We start from the raw sequence: 17,500 nt of genomic DNA, 5'->3' as shown, positions 1-17,500 counted from the left end.
GGGTCCCGCCGGTGGTTCAGGAGTGGCGGGGTCCTGGGCGCCCTCAGAGAGCTGTCAGGGGCCGGGGCACTGGAGGCGCTGCCGCTCATGCTGGACACAGGCTCCGCCCGCCGCGGCTCCGGCAGGAACACATGAGGGTAATCTGGAGCACACGGAGCCCTGGGGCCCTCAGGGGTCAGCAGCAGCACCGGCCCCCCACACACACCCTGCACACACACACGCAGCCCGAAGGAGGAGGAGGAGTCCTGAGCACCGCACGCATCCATCTGCACACACACATACACACACACACACACACACACACAATAATCCAGTGTTTACAGCAGAAACACAGATGACGACACGCACCAAACACAATAACACACTCTTTAAAACAGAAACACAGGAGAAAGTGATGACACACACACACACACACACACAGTACAGTACACAATAATACAGTGTTTACAGCAGAAACACAGGAGACACTGATAACGACACACACACACACACACACACACACTGCACTCAGCTTTTTACACACAGACTGCTTTTGTTTACCACTCTAATAACACACACACCCTAACATGAGCAGAGAACATTAGTGTGTGTGTGTGTGTGTGTGTGTGTGTGTGTGTGTATGTGTGTGTGAGTGTGTATGTGTGTGTGTGTGTGTGTGTGTGTGTGTGTGTGTGTGTGTGTGTGTGTGTGTGTGTGTGGTGAAAACTCATTCTCTATTATTATTAATCTTGTTGAGAATGGGCACATCAGCAGAGTCCTCATTAGTCACCTTCTCCTGGTATACCTGTGTTATACTTATGACATTACACACACACACACACACACACACAGGTTTGTGCCGTTCCCTTCCCCAGACTGAACTCATGATGCTTGAGGAGAACTAAAGCCGTCATAGTCAGATTTTAGAACCAATAATAATTAAAGCATAACCTCAGCTGTTCGACACACACACACACACACACACACGCACACACACACACACACACACACACACACACACACACACACACTAGTCTGCAGTATTAATACACCTGTAATGTCTGTGTGTGAGATGATGAACTCTTCTTACCTGCGCTGCTTCAGCTGGTCCCGCGGGTCTGCAGAACACACACACACACACACATTCCTAAACGCAGCTGTGGACACGCCCCCGGGCTCTGATTGGGTCATATGCGGCAAAGCCCCGCCCCATCTTCTCCGCGGACCCGCCCAGCCCAGATGACTTCAGTTCCTCTGCTGTTAACCCCGAGCAGAGCTTCATCACCTGTGGAGATCAGCTCCATTCAAGACCAGCAGAGGACGAACCGCTCTAAGAGGAGTGTGTGTGTGTGTGTGTGTGTGTGTGTGTGTGTGTGTGTGTGTGTGTGTGTGTGTGTGTGTGTGTGTGTGAACACTGTCACTTCAGGAGAAACATCACTTTCCAGATGATCTTATACATACATTATAAGCGCTAGAGGCACACGCGCGCGCACACACACACACACACACACACACACACACACACACACACACACACACACACACACACACACACACACACACACTCACCCTGTATGTGCTGCTACTGTTCTTTATCCAGAGTCGCTGGTCTACTGCAGTTGTCAGATGTTTACTGCTCAGTGGTGTATCTGCAGCAGCTCAGGTCCTCCAGCATGAATGATCTGTGATGCTGCTTTATTTTTTAGTGTGTTCAGGAGTGTGTGTGTGTGTGTGTGTGTGTGTGTGTGTGTGTGTGTGTGTGTGTGTGTGTGTAGCTCCCTCTAGTGGCTGAATTTGAGGCAGACAGCAGTGAAGCAGCAGGAGAGGACAGCGCAGGCGCGGAGGTGTCTGATTCCTCTGCTGTTCACTCAGTCTTTATATTGTCCTTTATTTCTCCGCGTTATGGTGTGTTGTTCATGTGGAGCAGTACCTGTGTGTTTACAGAAGAGTGATGATGTGTTTATTGCCCTGATGTTCACTGCGGACCCTCAGCACCCTAACTAGTGTACACTACAGACAGCAGAAACCGCAGACTGCGCGCGCGTCTGTTTAGTGTTCTGGGGTTCTCAAAAAACATACAAACACACACATTTGTGAGTGTATCATATTTATCTTCGTGTGTGTGTGTGTGTGTGTGTGTGTGTGTGTGTGTGTGTGTGTGTGTGTGTGTGTGTGTGTGTCTTTATAAGGCCGTTCTTGAATCAGTCCTTTAAAACAGGAGCGGTCACGTGTGCCAGATTCCTGTCCATCCATTGGCTCATGACGTCACGCGCGCTGGCTTTTCTTTTAAAACGAAGGCGGGAATCGCGAGCTTTATCACTCCAGCAGCTGCAGCTAACACACACACAGATCTCCAGAGGGAGAAGAGCTCACACATTTATTCACCAACACACACACAGAGGCGCGATGGTGCGGACTAAAGCTGACGGAGTTCCCGGAACATACAGGAAAGGTAAAGCCGAGCAGAGTGTTCCAGCAGCGGTGTCTTCATGACGGCATGACTGCTGAGGGGGAGAGCTCATCACTGCGGTCTATATATCACCGTACAGGAGGACGCTCCTCATTATTGTGTTGCTGGTGTGTGTGTGTGTGTGTGTGTGTGTGTCGAGGAGGATTATGATGATGATGATGATGAAGAGTAAATGTGTTGATCATTATCATCTCCCGCCTTTTCCCAAACCTCATCAGCTCGCGGATGAATCTCCGATATGAGCTGTTGATCGGGTTAGCGCGGTTGTTCCTTTGTGAGGGTGATTTGCCGCCAGATTGTGCTGCTGCACTGAAGGCTGTGGCGCCAAACCCCTCGTCTCCAGATGTTCATCCTCCGACTAAACGGGTGTGTGTTAACGGGTGTTTCGGAGCCTGATCGCGCTGTTTGTGCAGTTTTAACGTTAGTGATGTTTGTTTGTCGGAGTTTATTGGAGAAAAGCAGAAATGGCGCCACTTTCTCCCCCACCCGCGCCTCAGTGCAGCTGTGGAGCACCGGAAGCGGAACTCGCGCTATTCCCCCTCAGTGTTCGTCTGTTCTGCTGTGTTTATCTGTCACTCTGCTGTTTTTAATCATTTGTTGTGTTTTTGTTTTAGCTGTTGCTGCTTCCGCGCCCCGGAAATCACTCGGAGCATCCGGATCCTCGAACGCGCAGAGCGGCAGCGCGCAGTCGGGCACGCCTGGTAAGTGCACGCGCACGGTGCAGCTTCTGTCGTCAGGCTGAGGTACCGCTGTGTGCTGTAGATGAGCTGTGGTTATCCAGCTCTTATTCTCTGCAGGGTCATCCTCTGAGGCTGTGTTTGAGTGTGCTGGATTCTCACTCCGCTTGTTATTTATACTCTATAGTCTTTGTTGTAGCCGCTCTCCTGTTGACCTGAGGGTTTCCATAGCAACTGCGTATTAATATTACCACGCCCCTATCACCATTAGAATGCCATTAAAGAGTCTTGCACAGATGGCCCCGCCCTCTACTCAATATGCATATTCAGCTGAAAGCTCATTAGCATACTGAAGTAAACGTATCAGAAGCATTGGAGTGTTCAGGTTAGTGTGTGTGTGTAGGTGTTGGTCAGTTATCATGCTCACTCTGTGTGTGTGTGTGTGTGTGTGTCTTCAGCTAAGAGTAAGTATGCGGGGGGGAACCCTGTGTGTCCGCGGCCCACCCCGACCTGGCAGAAGGGCATTGGGGATTTCTTCGGTGGTCCAAGCAGAAAACCAGAGAAGGAGAACCTTCATCCTGAGGGAGAGGAGGATGAGGAGGAGGCCGGCGGCAGTGGTGTCAGCAAAGCGCAGAGGAGGTGTGTGTGTGTGTGTGTTCACTGAACTGTGTGTTGAAGTATTAAATGTGGTAGTAAATCACGATCGACCGCTGTTTGTGTGTGTGAGGCTTGGGCGGTATCCAAATTTTGATATTGTCAAACCGCCTCCTTATTTTACCCCGGTATCCGATATTACCGTGTGTAATAAAAAAATTATGACGTAAGGCTCAGACAGCGTCAGCAAACTGTTGGCTTGAGCCTAAACCAGTCAGAAACTGAATACCTTCTATGCGGCAGTAGGCTCGCGGTCACCTGTTTGTCTTGTTTGTTTTCTTCTGTGCGGGACACTCCTCATTCACACGCAGACACACACACACACACACACACAGAGAGAAAGAAAGCGCGCCAAGCGACGTACAGCACCGCTCTCTCACTCTTACACACACGCACGTCTCCCGCGATTTATTCTGAAATGTACTCCCACACTGTAAGAACTCTGGCCGGCTCCCGCGGTACAGCAGCGGGAATGCAGAGCTGTAATCGGGCCATAAACATTATACCCGATAGGGCCCGAGCCCGACAGGTACGTTTTGTTTGACAGCTTTATAAAGCCCGAACCCGTTTACAGCCTGACATTATACACATGTGCTCATGCACACAGCTCTAATGCATTTTTTCAATGATGTCATTTATATGTTTTAACATCATTCATTTATAACAAATGTAGACTATAGGCCACTTGGAAGTTGAAACAAAGAAATAACATAAGTCCTGTGTAACATCGTAACATCTCAACACTCTAAATAGGTCTAGGTACATACACTTAGCCTTTAAATTGGCCAACACTGAAAAGAATTCTTGCTTAAAAGTGATGACCGTATTTTGGCAATAATGAAATTAAGATAAAGGCTCTGCAAGATGTGTTTCTCCACTTCTCTTCACGATCTGGCATTAAGGTGAAGCTGAATCATAAAAGAATAATGCCACCATTAGCCTGTATACTCTGACTACATTATGATTATATGCTTTAATATTTATTTATAATTTAAACCCCTTTACTCACTATGATTAGGCTACGTGTGTTTGTGGAGGAACATTATCAAACTTCACCACAGTGTGATCTGAGTCTCTGTGAGCTTGATGAGATCAGCTGTGTGATGTCCTGCTGCATCCTTTACTGCAGTAACCATGGAGACATCATTGACAGCAGGAGTAAACTCGGCTCCTGGAGGACCACAGCCCTGATCACACAGCTGATCCACTGATGACGGTGCTCATGACTCTGGTGAACAGCTCCAATAGTGGATCAGGGTTGGAGCAGAACTGCAGAGCTGTGGTCCTCCAGGAGCGGAGGTTACTCCTGTGCTGGACACTAAAGTGGAGATGAGTCCTCAAGGGGATTAAAGTTCACTCTGATACTGAACTGTGTGTGTGTGTGTGTGTGTGTGTGTGTGTGTGTGTGTGTTTCAGGTCCAGGCCGATCATCGAGGATGAAGATGATGATGATGAATGATCTCTCTTTGAGTTTCTTCAGTGTAAATCTTTGTAAATATTTTTAATGGACGCTTCACTGGTTTTGTACAGGAGTTTAATAAACTGTTGAATCTTCTGCATTGTCTGATCTCTGCATTGTCTGATCTCTGCATCTGTCTGATCTCTGCTGTCCTCCAGTTCTGGTATCTGCAGGATTTTATTGTCTTGAGTTTCAAAAACCAAATGTTAAACCCTTTTAAAGTCTTGAATTGACTGAAGTCTTGTGTTGTAGGTGTTCAATCACTGTAAGCGGGTCTTACTTTTCCTCTGTCCATGTAAAGGGACCCAACTGGGGCAACACCCATCCAGTCACTAACAATATACTTCAATAAAGGTTGAGAGACATGTCTTTATTTATTATTAATACAGGTTAATTCTCTTCCTTACAGGAGCATGTGTTCAAGGTGTTTTGGCCATTAAGAGCATCTTCAGAGTTTAGTCTTGTGCACGTCTGAAGTCTCAGTATGGTCTTAAACTTGACTTGATGGACCTGTACAAACCCTGTTCAGCCCTGTTAGATGATGAGCTGGAGCAGGAGTCACCAGTCTTGGTCCTGGAGGTCTGGTGCCCTGCAGGGTCTTGCTCCATCTTGCCTCAGTACACCTGCCTGGGTGAATGAAGTGTACCTAGTAAGAGCTTGATCAGGTGTGTCTGACTCCTGTTCTGTGTGTTGATCATCATCTGAAGGCCTCGTTTGCTGGATGAGATCCTCCATCTCTGCCTGTCTGGTGTGGATTCTCTATCATTGATCAACACATTAGCTGTGTTCTGCCCTCTCTTCATTATTAGTGTCAGACCTGCTGCTCAGACTGTTCTAGATGAATGATGAGATCAGTGTGTGCTGTAGGAGTGAACACAGGTAATCTGCAGGTCTCTTCAGTGTGATGTGCTGCTGTCTCCAGCTGTGCCTGTGTGTATCTCAGTGTTCTGCAGCCCACAGTGCTGTGCTGATCTGCGGCTGGTTCTAGAGTGAACATTAGTGTTGTGGGAACTGTGTGTGTGTGTGTGTGTGTCTGTGTGTTAACATTAATCAGGGTGACCTGCTCCTTCATTAGAGGCCTACAGAGAGTTCCTGCATCTGCTGGAGTAAATAAAGGCAATATACTAATAATCAGCTCCTGCATATGTAAATGAGTCACCAGGGTTATCCTTTCATTGGCTGTTAGCTCCAGACCCGCCCACTCATCCTCCAGCGCCAATCAGAGCGCAGTGTGTCTGATTGACAGCAGCTGCTTGTGTGTGTGTGTGTGTGTATAAATGGTCTCCACTGCGCTCCTCAGTCTGTAAAGCAGTTGACTTGAGGAGAGCTGGCGACACGAGCTTTAGCGCTTACTCTGGTTCCTTCCCCCGCTCTGGCTGACCGAGCTGTGCCCGCAGACAGATGGAGGATCATCCGCACACATGAGGAGTCATCGACACACCGGTGTCTCCGTCTGAACTCAGGTCAGTTCACTGTCACTGCGGTGAGTTGCCTGCACACAGGCTGAGTGAGTGTGATGAAGGCTGTTTACTGTGCTCTTCTTCACAGATGATGATCACATCACAGCCCAAACTGCTCCACCGCACTGAGAGATGATGTCCAGTAAACAGCCAATCACACACAGCCCGAACATCGACCCGACATAATCACTATATATATATTTAGAGAAACACTACAGACTATAAAACACTATTCATGAAAATACTTAAATCACAGACACATTTACATTTAGTCATACAGCAGACGCTTTTATCTAAAGCGACTAACAAATGAGGACAAGGAAGCAATTTACACGACTATAAGAGCAACAATGAAGAAGTGCTGTAGGCGAGTTTCAGGTGTGTAAAGTGTAAAAAAACAACACACTAGTCAGTTTATTTAAGTTAGTGGAGTCAGAGAGGGAATTGCATATTAGTAAGGAAAGTGGAGACCAATCCAAATGCTCAACACAGGCGAGCTGCGCTCCAGACCAGTTCAGCCATAGATATATACCCTAGATATCGCATAGGGACCCTGAGCATGCGTCAATAGCGCCGCCACATTGGTACAGTGCTCCCAGGACAAATGTCATTCAACCGCACTAATCAAGACAGTGTTATTACGTGATGATGCGGGAATTTAGCGCTGTCTACGGGTGTAGTAACGAGAAAACAAAGCACAAAGCCAGAACACTTTATAGGTAATATTAAGTTTTTTTTTTTAACGTTTTTGTATGTTCTGAACTTTTGTACCAATCAGTTATTGATGATAACAGTCACTTACTGCATATGAGGCAAAGCAGTTCCAACTCGCACTAAACACTAGGCTTATGCTAGTTTTGATGAATAAAATCAGCAAACAGAAATATGATGCCGCGCTGCCAGAAACTGGTATTATTGTCGGCTAATAGTGAAAGAGTCGTTCATAACGGAGATTCATTCACAAACGAATCGCTCCCTCCGTCAGTATGAGCAGTGAAAGCAGGAGAGGAGCTGTGTTTCAGGACATGATCAGATCAGATTTACCAGGGAGCGTGAATAGTACATTTCTGTACACACAAACACAAGCTCTTTGTCAGGAATGCCCGTGCGGTCACTGATCCATCAATGTAGAAAAGTGATGTAAAATTATAATTTTCGTAATTAATTTTTTTAATACTAACATCCAGAAAAACTCCCGATCATGGATATGTGTATGTGTGTATATCTCTGGCCACAGTCCTCCACTGCAGCTTGGTCCCGCATTCAGCTCTACCCTGTTCCAAGATGGCGGCTCTATTGACGCATTCCTTCCAATAGACAACAATAGGGTAGGCGACGTCTAATGTAAATATCTATGCAGTTCAGCTGGATGACGTATAATGCCTCCGACAGCGCCTGTAGTCCCGTTTAGCAGCTTGACAGCAGTCGTCTATAACCGATTTAATAAATCAAGAGTCCTGTAACTGATGTGTTTGTCTTATAGTAAAACGTGAAAGTATCTCGAGTGTGTGTTTTCCAAGAACCTTACGTGATTTTACTGATATCCCATTCAGAAAACCCGCTTCTCTCGTCCCAAAGTCAATGGGGCTGCTAAAATGCTAACTCGCTTCCAGGTTTTGCCTATAAATTGACGTCATAGCTCCTCCGCCCTATTACGACGCTGTTTAAGCGATTATTGTGTGTGTGTGTGTGTGTGTGTGTGGTTAGAGTATATCAGTGATATTAATATATTAGTTTGAGTATATTATTGTCTCATCATCTCTACCGCAGATGTACCGTCTGTGTTTGTTCTGCAGATGTCGCTGCTGAGCTCTGCGCGCGCACAGCTGCTCCTCCGCCGCTAGAGGCACTGGCGGCGCGTCCTGCACTTCCGCTTCCGGCCGAGCGCTGCTCTTTCTCTTCCGCTCCGGAATCATCATGGTGGGTACCGAGTGTTTGTGTCTGCAGAATCCGTCCTAATCCTCCCGCCGTGCTGCTCAGATCGGCTGCAAACACACTCCCGGTGCAGGAGGAGAGTGTGTGGGGTGTGTGTGCCCGAGTCTGGCGCGGCGGAGGAGTGTTTGAATGAGTGAAGAAGAGCGAGCGAGCCGACACAGACACACACACACACACACATATATATACTCGCACACTGGCGATCGGTGTGTTCGATAGTGACAGAGATGATCGATAACTGATCAGACGGAGGAGAGTGTGTGTGCGAGCTGTAATGGTGTGTGAGATCTATAAGGCTAGTGTGTGTCTGAGATCTGCAGTGTAGGAACGATGAATCTTGCGAGTGTGTGTGTGAGAGATAACTGTAATAATATTAATGATCATGCTAACGTGTGTGTGTGTGTCAGGGCCGGGTCAGGACTAAGACGGTGAAGAAGGCTGCGCGGGTCATCATAGAGAAGTACTACACCCGCCTGGGCAACGACTTCCACACCAACAAGAGAGTGTGTGAGGAGATCGCCATCATCCCCAGCAAGAAGCTGCGCAACAAGATCGCTGGGTGAGCACACACACACACACACACACACACACCCTCTGTCAAACACATGTGTATGTACCCTTTCTCACACACATGAGACCGCAGTAGCAGAGCTGAACACTGATCTCAGGAAAATACACACACACTGATGGGTTTAGTGGTCAAACACACACTGCAGTGTCCCCGAACACGTCTTTGCTTCTCTGTGTGTTAAACAGTGTGCAGCGCTTTAAAAGAGATGAGCATCACACACACACACACACACACACACACACACACACACACCTGTGCAGCGCATGTTTTCACTGAACTGGAGTGGAGGTGTGTGTGCGTGTGTGTGTGTGTGGACGAGCCCCTACAGCTGGAGAGCAGAGCTCAGCTCAGAGGATCCTCCATGTAGATCAGGGGTCACCAATCTTGAGGGCTGGTGGTGTCCTGCACATTTTTGCTCCAACCCAAATCAAACACACCTGAACAGCTGATCACGCTCTCACTAGGTATACTTGAAGCATTCAGGCAGGTGTGTTGAGGCAAGTCGGAGCTAAACCCTGCAGGACACCGGCCCTCCAGTTGGCCGTTGATGTCTTGACATGATCCAGAATGGTTTGGGTCTTCATTCCTCATGTCAGAGTTGTTCTGGAGCTGTGACCCGCTCGTCTCGTATGAACAGGAGCAGATCAGCTCAGTTCTAGTGAAGGTGATGCTGAACAGCACTGAATGCGGATCTCATCACTGCAGTAGCCTGTATACACTGGGGCCGTGCTGACATCTGTAAATATACTGTAATAATTCAGAATAATTAGCAATATTGAAGATTAGATGGTTATTATTTGTTTGTGCATCAGGCTGTCCGCCAGGGTTGTAAGTGGAATGAGCCAGCATTAGTAAGTGGTGTCGGTCATCTGACGAGGTGTTTTCCAGATCCGGTTATCTAGACCGATCTTCCACCAGTGTTCAGCCGGTATTGTGACGTGTGTGTGTGTGTGTGTGTGTGTGTGTGTGTGTGTGTGTGTGTGTGTGTGTGTGTGTGTGTGTTTCCCGGTTGAGGGTAGGACCGGAGTGATATCATGTGAGGTGGTGTTGATCCGCCTGCGTGTGCTGAAACTTGTGATGTATTGGGGAGCGTGTGTGTGTGTCCGCTCGTCATGGCTGTAGTGTACCTGCCTGGTTTTCTCTGTGAGCGTGCTGAATCACTCTCCCCTGCCGCTCTATTGGCTCATTTCAGCTGTCAATCACTCGAGGCTTTCCTCTGTCAGGTGACAGGAGCTGTAGTGACCGCAGGAGATGCAAACAGCTGAAGAGTGGAAACCACACGCAAACCCAGCTACAGTTACACATGATGATGATGATGATGATGATGATGATGAGAGCGATCATGCTGAATGTTGAGTCCGGTGTTTTCAGAGAAGGTGCCTGAATCAGGATGTGCTGCATTACTGTGTTCATCGCTAATGTCCACTAAACTCTCACACTGTTCACGTCACTGGTAAAGCAGTTCTCCTTCACTGAGTTCAGACTGATCGCCGGCTCATGACGGTGGTGTTGCGCCGGTGGTCATCAGGAGATTCCTGCTCTGCATCCTCATATGTTGGTTCAGCTGTCTCGCCTGCTTTATTCCTCAAACACAGAGAAATGAAGATCCGCTCATAACAACACCGAGCATTTACAACCACACAAACCCAAACCTCAAACAGTGCCGCAGTCAGACTTACTCCTGTGTCGGCTCTTCATTGAGCTGTGTATTATCAGTTTAGTTACTGAAGACTGATCTGCAGCTTCAGCCTGGAACTGAATCATGTTTATCTTTTGTTTTGTAGCAGAAATATTAATAATAATATATGAACATTTCTCACTGCAATGCTTCATTTGTGTTTGATGCAAACCAGAGATTTAGTCTGTAACAGCAGGACTTCATAGCACAACTCGAGCACATCTCCAGCAGCATGATGATGATGATGATGATGATGATGATGATGATGAGAGATGGTGTTCATTGTTGTCATTAATATTCTATAACTATCAGACATTCATTGTGGAATTATTGCGCACATCAGGAAGTCGTCACAGCATCAGTTTCAGGGTTTCTGCATTTTGTTTTTTTCAAGGACTAAACCCGGTTTATAATCGCCCTGCGCTGATCCAGGCTCAGTGGAGGAACAAGCGTAACTACTGAACCGTTCATACAACAGGACTGCTGACATGCATGACATTAATTAAAACTATAGAGAAGTAAACTAGTGAAAGGAATTAGATTAAATGTAAGATCTTCTGTATATGCCCTGATACACACATATAGAACACAAGTTTCACATGTACACATGCATACACAAATATATAAATACAACTGATGCAATCTAGAGTCTAAAACCAAACTAACAGGCTGTTCCCGAAGCGGATGGAGGAGAACGTTTATTAATGTGGGCTTTCACATGCGAACACTCGCTGCTTGAAGATAGCGGCCCAGCTTTACTCACTGAAGGAAACAGACGTGCTCAATATTCCTCTGCTCGTTTATTTGTTGTGTCGGTGATTTGATGCTCTGCAGACGTCTTCACTGGTAGCACAATGCTGTTTTGATGCTAAATGAATGTAAATTTGCTGATCGGGGAAATGATTATGCCTATAGGCCACTGTCATGAAGGACATCCACTCACACTACACTGAGTACATCACTGCAGACCCTGAACACATGCAGAGCTGCAGAGTGATGGCGTCCGCCCCGCATCCTCAAGCTGATCATCATCATCATCATCAATGTTTTAATATTTCAGTGTCCACACACACACACACACACACACACACACATTGTGTTTGATAGCAGACAGAGATGTGTGTGTGTGTTGTGCATGAGTGTCAGCTGCATACACCACACAGGCTAGCATTTTAACCAACAGCAGGCCTACATATTATAATTGTGTGTGTGTGTGTGTGTGTGTGTGTGTGTGTGCAGGTATGTGACGCACCTGATGAAGCGGATCCAGCGCGGGCCGGTCAGAGGAATCTCCATCAAGCTGCAGGAGGAGGAGCGCGAGCGCAGGGACAACTACGTGCCCGAGGTGTGTGTTTCAGCGTCTGCGCTAGTGTGTGTCGTCTGCAGCCCTGTTTCGAAAGTGACCGTGGTGTGTGTGGTCTCCAGGTCATTGATAAAACAGGAAGAGGAAGTGAAAGTGTTTCCCGTGTGTGCTGGACTCTGTTCCTGACAGACCCTGAATCTTTCACACATGTATAATGTCTCCTGTTCATTACATCAGTATAGGTGTGTGTGTGTGTGTGTGTGTGCGCGTGCGTGTGTGTGTGTGTGTGTGTGTGGGTGTGTGCACTCTTTCTGAAGGGGTAACACACACACACACACACACACACACACCGTTGTTTTTGTAAAGCGTCTTCAGGAGTGTGTGGGTTTGAGGACGCTCTCAGGTCACACTCACTGTAGTGAACACAGCTCCTCAGTGCCCTTACTAGTGCACACGACTGACTAATGAACGCCAGCCGGGGTTTGAGTTGACTCCAGCACTGTGATGTACTGTAACACCACTATAGCGCTGTATCTTCATCATCCTCATCCTCTGAGCTCTGATCAGTCCTCCAGCTCTCGCTCGCGTCTCAGGAGAAGCCAAACACTGCTGAGATGATGATGATGATGATGAAGAACACGGCAATGAAGGAGTCTGAGGCGCTCTCACGGCTTTAATCTGCGCGTGTGTTCAGTCTTGATGATGATGATGATGATGATGGACTAAGTGTGTGTTTGTGTTTGTCCACAGGTCTCCGCTCTGGACCAGGAGATCATCGAGGTGGACACTGACACTAAAGAGATGCTCAAGCTTCTGGTGAGAGACTGAACTGATGAATCAATAACTCCAATCATGTATCCATGACTCTGTGAATCGTAGACTCAGTGAATCGTGAATCACCTGTTTCGAAAGTGACCGTGGTGTGTGTGGTCTCCAGGTCATTGATAAAACAGGAAGAGGAAGTGAAAGTGTTTCCCGTGTGTGCTGGACTCTGTTCCTGACAGACCCTGAATCTTTCACACATGTCCATCAGTGTGTGTGTGTGTGTGTTATTGACCGTCAGGTGTGTGTGTGTGTGTGTGTGTGTGTGTGTTAACTCCACTGTTGTGTGTCTCCTGCAGGATTTCGGCAGTCTCTCCAATCTGCAGGTCACTCAGCCTCCGGTCGGCATGAACTTCAAGACCCCGCGAGGAGTCTAGCGCTCTAATGTAATATACAACAGCTGTCAATAAACTGAGGAAAACACCAGCGCCGTCTGCTCTTCACTACTGCTCGTGCGTGTGTGTGTGTGTGCGTGCGCGCGTGTGTGTGTGTGTGTGTGTGTGTGTGTTTGTGTGACAAGGCGTACATATCCTTCTATAACGTGTGTGTCCAGGCGGGCCGCTGTTCAGCCGAGTTGTTCAGCTCTCCTGCAGGAGGTGTGTGTGTGTGTGTGTGTGTGTGTGTGTGTGTGTGTGTGTGTGTGTGTGTGTGAAGGGAGAGCTGGATGAGCTGCTGTGTGTGTGTGTGTGTGTGTGTGTGTGTGTGTGTGTGTGTGAGATCAGGGCTGGACTGAGTTTGGGCTCTCCTGTGTTAGTCGCTGTCTGTTTCTCGGTGTTCTTCAGCAGTCTTGTGTCCTCCTCTAACATCATCATCTGCTGTCCACGTTCAGTCCTGATACTCCAGACTGCAGGAGCAGAGGACGCGTGACGGTGCCGGATGTGTTCTCGATATCGAGGACACACCGATGCAGACATGAGCACCGAACTCGCTCTGGAAGTCCCAGAAGTCACTGCGGCTGAAGGCGGGAAGCGCAGCATTTCTACAGGGTTATTATAGTTCAGACATGACGGATGATCCTCAGCAGCTTCCCTGAATGAGACGCTGAGATGAACATCAGCATGAGCATCTCCATAAGGCAATGAACACATCAGGGCTGTGTATCTGCTCACACTCCTCATGAAGCAGTGTTGATGATATTCTGCTGTGTGTGTGAGTCAAGTGGAGGTAAGTGTGTGTGTGTGTTGGATGCTGTAATGTTTACAGGAGTGATGGTTTAAGACCGAACGCAGCGTCTCCTTCCTCTCAGGATGCGGTGTCTGTCCTCGTGGTCTCCTGAGTTCAGTCTTCTGGTGTGAGCTGTTGGAGCGGGTCTCCACACGAACACGTGTGTGTGTTCAGCACAGGAGCAGGGTTACACTGAGTCGGCTCACACATCAGTTCACTGGGATGTCCAGCGTGAGTTCCTGCTGGTGCACGTGTAGATCAGCTATTGGGTGGACTAGACTAACGCCAGCACAGACTCCACACATCTCTCTGAATTGCTCACACTGGACATAAAGCCGGATGAGGGTCTTAAAGTCCTCAGTAAAACATGTCACCAGTGTCTTTGTGTTTATTGTTCATCGATCCTGATCGAGTTTAATTTGAAATGAAATTGCGTCCCAAAGGCGTCTGTCCAGGGCTCTGTTCTTCATACGTGGATTACTCAGTGAGCTGGATTTGGATATTGATGATTTGACATGATCCAGGATCGTTTCGTTCTTCAAAGCTGATCTGAGAGTTGTTGTCATGGCAACAGTTCTGCTAGCTCAAACCTGATCGGCAGCAGCTCAGTTCATATAAACAGGATTAGATCAGCTCAGTTCAAGCAAAGATAATACTGAAAGTATGTTCCCAATGCTGATATTTTCTTACAGTAGCAGTTATATACACTTGAGAAAATACATTTTTTTTAAAAACTTATAAAGTTATTGTTATTAATAAAATAAAAGGTATGTATTAATAAATCTGCAATCTGCTCTCCGAAATGAAAGTAGAAAGACTGCCACCTGCTGGTCCACAGAGAAAACCTACTGATATGAACGTTTAAGGTCGCTTTAGTACAGTTTGTGTATGATAATAAACATGCACAATGTGATTTTTTTAAAGCAATAATACATTAATGCAGTCATGAACATGTTTTGACAGTTAATATGCCAGTGATTTGATGCTTCACAAAAGTTGCAGAAGCCTTTACCAATATCAAAATGCTTTTGTAAACATCCAGTTATTCTTTACAGCGATTATAATAACCAGCTCCTATAACACCACTATCACTACTATAATAAGGAGAATCCGCTCTAACTGTAAAACTGAGTAAACTGCTGTCGACACATGAAAGTGTAAAGCTGCAGCTCACAACAACGTGTAAAGTTACTGCGTGTCAAATTAAACAAACTGATTACTGCAAATTTGATGAAATTTAGCTCACATGGATAATTGAATATTAATCAGATGATGTCATCACGCTGCTGTGCCGTCAGCCAATCGCTGCATTGCTGATCATGATTTCGAGGATCGATAGATCTGTCCTTCACAACACACACAGCGATCTCAGATCAGCTCATATTCATCCAGACATTCTAATCCGATTCACGAACTTGTTTGAAAAACCAAATTAGCGAGAGATCAGTTATCAAGAGGAACAGATCCAGGATCTGCCAAATCATCTCAGATCATTTAAGCGAGCTACGAAGAACAGACCCAGAGCTGAATAGAGGAGAAGCAGAGCTGAGGGTGCAGGTGTGCATTATGATCACTAGTGCACTATCAGCACCTGTTCAAATAAATGCAGTGATCACAGAAATACTGGTGTAGTGTGAGACTAACAGAAGCCACATTCAGCATGTCTCATTAAATAATCAATAATAATGATCTGCCACTGATTCACCTGCTGAACACACACAGGTTCCCTCACCTGCTCAACACCTAATCTACCCGCTGTCCAGCATCTGATGCAGAGATCTGTCAGTGTAAATCTGTGTAAAGCACGCTCAGATGTGTCCTGCATTTTGCTGATTTCTGCATTTATATTTGTGTTAATTGTTTACAGAATACTGCATTTGATTCATCTTTAATTTGAACATGTCAGACTCATACACTGTATTTTAATGAGTGTTTTCTGGCTTACACACGTATTACTTTAAATCTGAGTAAATCTTTCCGCATGTAAAACATGTGGCAGTGAATACACATGTATAGACTGGAATATTAAACTGTGTGTCTGCTGTCTCCTCGCTGTTTTACAGCAGTGGCCTCTTCTGTTTTCATCTTGCCCGGGGCGCCTCAGCCCTCACCCCGCCACCGGGCACATGCATATTTACTTACCCATTAATTTAATTAGTAATATTAAAGACACAGATCAGAGCAAAAGCTAAAGGGCTCATGTGAAGTTAGAATATAATAGTTATCATAATATTGATTAAACACACGCCGGTACCGCGCGCTGTCTGAGGTAAACAAACCCAGAGCGTCAGATCACGTGCCCGCGGACTCGTGACGTCATTGATGCTCCGCGCACGCTTCAGTGAACACACTCTGGCCAGGTGTGAATGACAGGTGATAACGCTGTAGATCAGGTTCATTTGAAGCACAGAGCGGCCGCTTCTCCTCATCAGTCCTCAGAGCAGCTCCAGGAGCTCTTCATCATCTGTCCTGAGTGTCTGTTTATCTGGAAGCGGAGACACAGCGGCCGCCATTACCTGCACAGCCGAGGAGAGACGCAGCAGACCCCCTGCTCACTGCCGCTGGAGGAGCTCTTCAGTAGGCACGGCTCAGTCTGACGGTATGATAACCCTGGATATACATATCAGTACAGTGATCACTGCTCTACAATATATCCTCTTAAATGTCTGAGTAAACAATAACAACAACAGCTTCCCCCTCTGAGCTCAATATCTCCCTCTATAATCTGCATATGAGAGATTAATAATGTTGAGGAGCAGCGAACAGGAATAACTCAGATGATCATCCTCTGCTGTCTGCCTTCATTTCTAGAGCAGGGTTATTTATTTAGAGCAGCATGTTTAGAGATGTTCACTGCTGAAAAACAACATGTGAATAATAACATCTCCCTCACACACACCTCACACACACCTCACACACACACCTCACACACACACCTCACACACACACCTCACACACACCTCAGCAACCGTACAGCAGAACTGTGTGTGGCACAAAACATCGACGTTTCCAACCCGCGGTGCACCGTGAACATCATCATCGCCATCATCATCTTCAGTGCAGTGCCCGAGGGGGAGTGGAGGATCCGCACCACACACTGATGCGCACATGCAGAGGTGAAGGGGTGTGTGAGAGTCTTCATCATCATCATCATCATCTTCATAATCTCACACACACTGATCTGAGCTCAGCTGCTTGAGTACTCCAGAATGACCTGCTGTTTGTCCAGTCCTCACACACACACACACACACACACACACACACACACACACACACACACACACACACACACACACACACAGTGTGGTAATTTACAGTTTTATTAAAT

At 46.9% G+C, this 17,500-nt stretch overlaps 4 protein-coding genes and 2 non-coding genes across 26 annotated transcripts in view; 4 read left to right on the top strand and 2 right to left on the bottom strand.

Moving 5' to 3' along the window:
• The window catches only part of LOC141380843 (cingulin-like protein 1), a 9,525-nt gene extending 6,400 nt beyond the window's left edge, over nt 1–3,125 (bottom strand). For 5 of the 8 annotated variants that reach the window (XR_015525884.1, XR_015525886.1, XM_087311230.1 and 2 more), the window contains exons 1-2: nt 1,070–1,106; nt 1–266 (exon numbers count right to left, since the gene is read on the bottom strand). The exon at nt 1–266 is cut by the window's left edge and continues 535 nt beyond it. Coding sequence is in view for 5 of the 8 variants with exons in the window: in XM_087311230.1 (XP_087167356.1) it covers nt 1–266 (266 nt within the window). In the remaining 3 variants the exon portion in view is untranslated. Of the gene's footprint in view, nt 267–1,069; nt 1,107–1,548 lie in introns of those variants that run through there. The other 3 variants (XR_015525885.1, XM_087311229.1, XM_087311231.1) reach the window with 1 other exon arrangement.
• Nucleotides 2,295–5,335, top strand: pclaf (PCNA clamp associated factor). 3 transcript variants are annotated; one of them, XR_015525888.1, is made up of 4 exons: nt 2,295–2,431; nt 3,064–3,150; nt 3,585–4,938; nt 5,072–5,335. XR_015525888.1 is itself a non-coding variant. In XM_087311252.1 (4 exons), exons 1-4 carry the CDS (start codon nt 2,386–2,388, stop codon nt 5,237–5,239), a joined length of 357 nt encoding a protein of 118 aa, XP_087167378.1. In that variant the 5' UTR covers nt 2,295–2,385; the 3' UTR covers nt 5,240–5,335. The 3 variants fall into 3 exon arrangements, 1 of the variants encoding a protein (XP_087167378.1); XR_015525887.1 differs by having other exon boundaries at nt 5,056–5,335; XM_087311252.1 differs by having other exon boundaries at nt 3,585–3,765; nt 5,197–5,335.
• Nucleotides 5,336–8,595: 3,260 nt separating this feature from the next.
• zgc:114188 lies at nt 8,596–13,434 on the top strand. 3 transcript variants are annotated; one of them, XM_087310726.1, is made up of 5 exons: nt 8,596–8,723; nt 9,042–9,193; nt 12,123–12,228; nt 12,937–13,002; nt 13,308–13,434. In XM_087310726.1, the coding sequence occupies exons 3-5, from the start codon at nt 12,139–12,141 to the stop codon at nt 13,383–13,385; spliced, it is 234 nt and encodes a 77-aa protein (XP_087166852.1). In that variant the 5' UTR covers nt 8,596–8,723; nt 9,042–9,193; nt 12,123–12,138; the 3' UTR covers nt 13,386–13,434. The 3 variants fall into 3 exon arrangements, with proteins under 3 accessions (XP_087166852.1, XP_087166851.1, NP_001013473.1); XM_087310725.1 differs by having other exon boundaries at nt 8,596–8,911; NM_001013455.1 differs by having other exon boundaries at nt 8,596–8,619; nt 13,308–13,432.
• LOC137489406 (small nucleolar RNA SNORA71) lies at nt 12,270–12,394 on the top strand. The gene has a single exon (XR_015526912.1). It is a non-coding gene; the product is annotated as a small nucleolar RNA SNORA71 (small nucleolar RNA).
• Nucleotides 13,085–13,209, top strand: LOC137489405 (small nucleolar RNA SNORA71). Its single transcript, XR_015526911.1, has one exon. It is a non-coding gene; the product is annotated as a small nucleolar RNA SNORA71 (small nucleolar RNA).
• A 4,042-nt stretch (nt 13,435–17,476) lies between the features above and the next one.
• The window catches only part of srpk2 (SRSF protein kinase 2), a 26,712-nt gene continuing 26,688 nt past the window's right edge, over nt 17,477–17,500 (bottom strand). For 9 of the 10 annotated variants that reach the window (XM_087311242.1, XM_087311243.1, XM_087311244.1 and 6 more), the window contains one exon: nt 17,477–17,500. This exon is cut by the window's right edge and continues 322 nt beyond it. The gene's annotated coding sequence lies outside the window, so the exon portion shown is untranslated. The other variant, XM_087311249.1, reaches the window with a different exon arrangement.

This window comes from Danio rerio, chromosome 25 (genome assembly GCF_052040795.2).
Source record: "Danio rerio strain M-AB ecotype USA chromosome 25, GRCz13ab, whole genome shotgun sequence".
Lineage (NCBI taxonomy): Eukaryota > Metazoa > Chordata > Actinopteri > Cypriniformes > Danionidae > Danio > Danio rerio.
This window is presented reverse-complemented; position numbering and strand designations above follow the sequence as displayed.

What these genes read in the sequence shown, in the direction of transcription:
- pclaf (XM_087311252.1), top strand. Translation starts at nt 2,386, where the DNA reads ATGGTGCGGACTAAAGCTGACGGAGTTCCCGGAACATACAGGAAAG. An exon ending in CGCGCAGTCGGGCACGCCTG is followed by an intron (nt 3,151 to 3,584) that starts GTAAGTGCACGC and finishes GTGTGTCTTCAG; the next exon opens with CTAAGAGTAAGTATGCGGGG. An exon ending in GTCAGCAAAGCGCAGAGGAG is followed by an intron (nt 3,766 to 5,196) that starts GTGTGTGTGTGT and finishes TGTGTGTTTCAG; the next exon opens with GTCCAGGCCGATCATCGAGG.
- zgc:114188 (XM_087310725.1), top strand. An exon ending in CTGCGCAACAAGATCGCTGG is followed by an intron (nt 9,194 to 12,122) that starts GTGAGCACACAC and finishes GTGTGTGTGCAG; the next exon opens with GTATGTGACGCACCTGATGA. An exon ending in AAGAGATGCTCAAGCTTCTG is followed by an intron (nt 13,003 to 13,307) that starts GTGAGAGACTGA and finishes TGTCTCCTGCAG; the next exon opens with GATTTCGGCAGTCTCTCCAA.